We start from the raw sequence: 6,063 nt of genomic DNA, 5'->3' as shown, positions 1-6,063 counted from the left end.
TTTCTCGACCTTTCTTGATCGTCTGTGCTCTGCAGGAAGAGGTCAACCGCCAAGCTAGGGAAAGGTTGCAGGTTCATATTTTCGGGGCACATTGCACTTTGCATCTGTTTCTGTGTCTCTCACTCAGTTCATGGGAAAGCACAAAACAGACATGAAAAGACATAAAATTTTGCAACTCGGATGTTCTCACAGTTTCAGACTTTGGGTTTTGTAGTGCACGCTACACTTTTTTTTAGTGGCACACACTTACCGTAAAAGAGGCCAACTTCCTGACAGGAGGGCTTGTGGGCTGAACAATGCAACAGGAATAGATGTGTTAAGTAGAAATCTGAAGAAGCAAATTCAACTTGCTAGCCAACTACAGGGAAAGTAATAGTCATAATGTTAGATGCTCAACATTCCCTTTTCTTATTTACAATTTAATGTGATAAACAAAAAGAATTTGATCGAACTGACCTCAAATTTTCAGCAAAAAATTTATCTTAGACCTGCTAATGAGGCAGATGGTTTTATTTAAATGTTAACATTTTAATTATATTTAAAATAATTTCATCTGGTTGTCCACATGTCAATAAACTTTACTGTTATACTATTGTTTAAGAAAATTAGAGCTTAAACTAAATTAGTTGGCCACCCACCACCACAGTCTCTCTTATATAACACAGCGCTGCTGCTATTGAAACTCCTCCTTCATCGAGTTCCTCTAAAGATGCCTCGGCTTTGATCAGTCACCTGATTATTTCTGCTTTTTGGCTCCTTCTTACATGCTTTCAGCAGAAGTGGCACCTTGCAGCAGTGAAAATTAAAAATAAAACCAAATATCACAGTTAAAATGATTTTCCATGGGAGTAACACAATGAACTGGCTAATTAGTGCTACAATATTCTTGTCAGGTAAGGCAGTTTGTGCCTTTTATCTTTCATTGTCTAGTTATGCCTTCATTTTAAGTAAAATATTATGGAGCAGTATGTCTGTTGTGCTCATTTCCTTTTTTTTTCTCTGTGAATCAAACTTACTGAGACGTGTGATCAGCCCAGTTAGTTTCAGAGTGTAAAAATAGCTTAATGAGTACAATATTTTGATTGCATTTCACCTCTAGCATGCACTGAGTGAAAAAACCCTTTCATAAATAATTTTGCAAAATTTAATTCTTGATTATTAATCCATAAATAATTCTGTGCTAATGCAATCATCACATATTTGAGGCCTGTTTCCAGTGTCACATTGTACTTTTTGATCCCGTGATGAATAATTTAACTAACACTGTGTTGACAAGAATTAAACTTGAGGGCATGGCATTGTAATAAAATGTTTTAATAAATTTACTTTTCAGGGGGTTATGAAACCATTTAATTTTTTTTCTTTATATTCATCACTATTTACATTAGATTCTCATTGAAGGCATCAAAACTATAAATGAGCACATATGGAATCAAAAACATGTTTTATAGTTTAGATTCTTCAAAAATCGCCACCCTTTACTTTGATTACTGCTTTGCACACTCTTGGCATTCTCTTGATGAGCTTCATGAGGTAGTCACCTGAAATGGTTTTCCAACATTCTTGGAGGAGTTCCCAGAGATGCTGCGCACCTGTTGGCCCTTTTGCCTTCACTCTGCGGTCCATCTCATTCCAAACCATCTCAACTGGGTTTAGGTCAGGTGACTGTGGAGGACAGGCCATCTGGCGCGGCACTCCATCAATCTCTTTCTTGGTCAAATAGCCCTTACAAAGCTGGAGGTGTGTTTGGGGTCATTGTCCTGTTTACAAACAAATGATGGTCCAACTAAATGCAAACTGAATAGGATGGCATGTCGCTACAGAATGCTTTGGTAGCCATGCTGGTTTAGTGTGCCTTAAATTTTGAATGAATCCCCAACAGTGTCACCAGCAAAGCCTCTCCCATACCATCACACCCCCTGTTTCACGGTGGAAGCCATGCATGCCACCATCCGTTCACACTCACCAAAGACTCAGCAGGTGGAACCAAAGTTCTCAAATTTGGACTCATCAGACCAAAGCACAGCTTTCCACTGGTCCAATGTCCAATCCTAGTCTTTCTTGGTTCAAAAAATCTCTTCTCCTTGTTTCTTTTCCTTAGTCGTGGTTTCTTAGCAGATATTTGACCATAAAGGCCTGATTCTCACACTCCTCTGAACATGTCTGTGAAGGTTCTCAGTCATCCATGTCATTGTAGTCAAAGGAGCTTGCAAAGAAAAGCGTCTGGACTTCTTTAAGTTGCTTGAAGACGTTTCACCTCTCATCCGAGAAGCTTCTTCAGTTCTAACGTCAAATGGTGGAGAGTCCTAGATTTAAACCTAGTGGGAGTATCCCCCCACAGAGGGACAAAAGGACCCGCTGATGATCCTCTAATCGCCTGAGCCAAGGTGTGAAACTGGGTGTGGGTCCCAATCAGCCAGGGTTTCGGGTGAGCTCATTGTGAAACCTGGCCCCACCTTATCATGTGAATTCCTGAGGTCAGATGGCCCAGGATGTGAGTGGGCGTTAAGGCGTCTGGGGAGGGAACTCAAAACTGGATTATAGATGGCAGACAGTTGGTGTCGTAAACCACCGCCTCTGTTCAAAGATGGTCACTACAGTGGACATAGATGGCTTCTTTCACTCCTCTTTCAAACCATCTGTCCTCTCTGTCCAAAATGTGAACATTGGCATCCTGGAAAGAGTGTCCTTTATCCTTAAGATGCAGATGGACTGCTGAGTCTTGTCCTGTGGAGGTGGCTCTTCTATGTTCTGCCATGCGCTTGTGACCACCTCCACAGGACAAGACTCAGCAGTCCAACTATCTTCAGTTCTTGAAGTAATGATGGACTGTCAATTCTCTTTACTTAGCTGATTGGTTGTTGCCATAATATGAATTTTAGCAGTTGTCAAATACGACTGTCAGCTGTGTATCAACCTGACTCCTGCACAACACACTGACTGATGGTCCCAATCTCATCAAGCAGGCAAGAATTTACCCAAATGAAACCTGACAAGGCACAGCTGTGAAGTGAAAACCATTTCAGCTGACCACATTATGAAGCTCATTAAGGGAAGGCCAAGGGTTTGCAGCGCTGTCAGCAAAGCAAAGGGTGGCTACTTTCAGGAATGTAAAATATAATACATATTTAGAGTTATTTATATTTTTTTCTTTGCTATATAATTCAATATATCATGTATATATTTGATGTCTTTAGTATGTCTTTACAATGTTGAAAGTACTAAAAATAAAGAAAAACTATTAAATAAGAAGATGTGTCCAAACTTTTGACTGTATATATGGAATTTAAGACATAAAATTGACTCCAAACTGAAGTCTTGAGTGTGTTTTACAAGACAATAATTGCTCTGAGTTCTTAGAACTTAAAAATATCTAGCTTATGTGCTCTCTAGTTGTAATAAAAGATCACCCACTGAGGCAGACCTCAGTTCAAACTGCTACACTCCAACACAAATAAAGAGAAACACAGACTCTATACAATTTTCTGTATGTGGTATTCAACAGAGGTGCTATAATCGCATTAGAGTACCTCTATTACTATATAAGTAATAGATTAAAGTTGTTTATAGTAAAACAAATGTTTTTTTTTTTTTTGCTTCTTTAATTCTCAGTGTTAAATCCTGCACTTTCTTTCAATATTGATCCTGGGGCTTGGAAGACCCTGAGTAGCTCTGCTCCTGGTTTTGGGTACAAGGTGATTCAAAGAAAATCAGAGTAAGTCTCAAGACACATTGATAAAGTGTGTGTATGTTAGTGTATCACACGTACACACACATACATGTTTGTTAAATCTATGCTTGCAATTGGACTATTTGCTTTTTAAGAATATTGCTATTTATTACTAATTTTCTTCTAACAAACATCATAATAGGTTAGTAATAAATGAACAAACATGCAATATTTCTTAACAGAAAAGATATGTAGTGTATTTAACCACAGTTTGCTCTCTAGACTTACATTGTGGTCTGGATTTATCTCCATAGTTTGATCGTCAGTGCCCCACTTGAACACGAGAATGGGGGAATATATAGCTGCACCACTTCTCCTCCAAAATGTCAAGATATAAAACTAGAAGGTAGGTAACCATTAATTTGTAAATGTCTTAAAACCTCAACAGTAACTATTTTACCTTTGCAAAAATTCTGCTCAGACCCTGGCACAGAAACCTGGTTTGATATCTTTGTATTGAGCCTTCAAAACTGAGATCAACTTACTTTTTAAATTTTTACAGCTATGAAATGAAGTTATAGTGAAAGTGAATTCTGTGTTGCATTCCTTTCTGTTGTAAATGTGCCGTGTAAATTGATCATGTAAAAAGGGAAGTGTATTAATTGAGGTGCTTTGTAGTCTTCGGCTTCACTGTTTCTTCCATTATCAAGGAGTTTTTTGTGTTTTAACAAATATTGCATTCTTTAAATACAGCCCCAGATTTGACAGCTAATGTGTCCCTTGGTATGTCAATGGCAAGTGATCCCTCTGGAGAAAACACTGTGGTGAGTTGCTAGCTCCAGACCTTATGTTAAGTACTTTTTAAAATCACTGATGATCCAACTCAACTGTCTTATGTATGTAAAATGTCTTGTGTTAAAAATTGCATTGTGAAAAATCACTGAACCTCTCAGTGGTTCTCCACAGAATCAGCTAATTTTAAAAAAACAACAACACATCTTACATATTAGCTTAATGTTACTGGGTGACTGTGGTCCCATCTGCACCAGAATGCATGCCACACATACTTGGGCAAGATACTAACCCCAAGCTGCACTCTGATGCATCTGTCAGAGTATACATGCATGTAAATGTCAGATAGAAAGCACTTACATGGGAAAAGGATAGAAAAAAATCATTTGTTTGAGTGGGTGTGAATGAGTGAGGTTGTATAAGAAAAGTGCTACATAAGACCCAGACCTTCTACGATTTACTGGTACAGATAATGTTCAGTGTGGTGTAGATAAAGAGGAAAAGCAGGTCTCTCTGAATGTAGAAAGATGACAAAGGAATAGAAGTGAGGTTTGTATTTTGAGTGAGCTCTGTAGCCTGGATTGAGTACCACACCTCCAGAGTTCCCACAGGTTTAACCCGTCACATATTCACACGCATGTTCCTGAAAGAGAGCAGAATCAGAAATTCTTTTAAAAAAACAAAAACATTAGCTGATACTGAAGATTTATGTGGGAATTTATTTTTTTCAGATCTGATTGATTTTTATATGGAATAAAGGAAACAGGGACAGGAAATAATCAGCCTAATCAGAACTTGTCTTTGTCTGTTTTTAGGTGTGTTGTCCATCCATCCCAAAGCACTGCAAAAGTATCACCATGTACAACGGTGTGTGCTTTCAGATTGACAGTTCTAATTCATTTGGACCACCGATACCATCTTCTCTTGACGGTAATAGTAAACAGAGTTTGTGAAAATGTACCTACAATGAATAATGTTTTTGAGAAAAAAAAAGATTTTAAATGATGATTCCATTTATTAAGGAAAAAATGTCAATGAGTGTGTCACGTGGCTGTGGAGAAATTTTGGCCCTGTGGCGGCCCACTAGAGGGCTCCACCCACTAGAGGGCTCCACTCACACCCAAGTAGGGAGGACAGGTTTTGTCGAGTTGTGTGGCGCGACGTGTTCAGTTAATGTGTTGTGATGAATAAAATCGGAGTGGAAAGTTAGGGCTTCTGTTTTGTCTTTACTATACCTCCACAGCACACTTTTTTTTTTGAGAAGTGTTTTAATTCAGCCCGCTGGTGGGTTTTAGACTGTGAATGCCCTTTTTAATGTCATGTTAATCTGCGTTAGGTCCAGACTTTGACTAGGCAACTTCAAAACCTTTATTCTCTCAACTTGAGTTCAACTTGCTGGTTGTTTTAGATCATTCATGTTTTAGATCATTCTCCTGTTTCATGACGCAAATGTGCTTGAGCTTTTGACACGATCATTTTGGATTTTCTGGTCGAGAACATAATTCATAGATCCATCAATTACGCCAAATCATTAGGAAGCAGGCAGCACGGTGGCACGGTGGTTAGCACTGTTGCTGCACAGCAAGAAGGTCCTGAGTTCA

General features: G+C 38.6%; 1 protein-coding gene across 1 annotated transcript in view; it reads left to right on the top strand.

Moving 5' to 3' along the window:
* The first annotated feature begins 551 nt into the window (after positions 1-551).
* Positions 552-6,063, top strand: part of LOC102194721 (integrin alpha-M-like) — a 21,124-nt gene continuing 15,612 nt past the window's right edge. The window contains exons 1-5 of the mRNA XM_005753139.2: positions 552-893; positions 3,613-3,715; positions 3,985-4,076; positions 4,424-4,494; positions 5,278-5,392. Of these exons, the coding sequence (XP_005753196.1) occupies positions 833-893; positions 3,613-3,715; positions 3,985-4,076; positions 4,424-4,494; positions 5,278-5,392 (442 nt within the window). The 5' untranslated portion in view covers positions 552-832. The remainder of the gene's footprint in view (positions 894-3,612; positions 3,716-3,984; positions 4,077-4,423; positions 4,495-5,277; positions 5,393-6,063) is intronic.

Source organism: Pundamilia nyererei, unplaced genomic scaffold (genome assembly GCF_000239375.1).
Source record: "Pundamilia nyererei isolate P.nyererei 1_Seehausen unplaced genomic scaffold, PunNye1.0 scaffold00407, whole genome shotgun sequence".
Classification (NCBI taxonomy): Eukaryota; Metazoa; Chordata; class Actinopteri; order Cichliformes; family Cichlidae; genus Pundamilia; species Pundamilia nyererei.
This window is presented reverse-complemented; position numbering and strand designations above follow the sequence as displayed.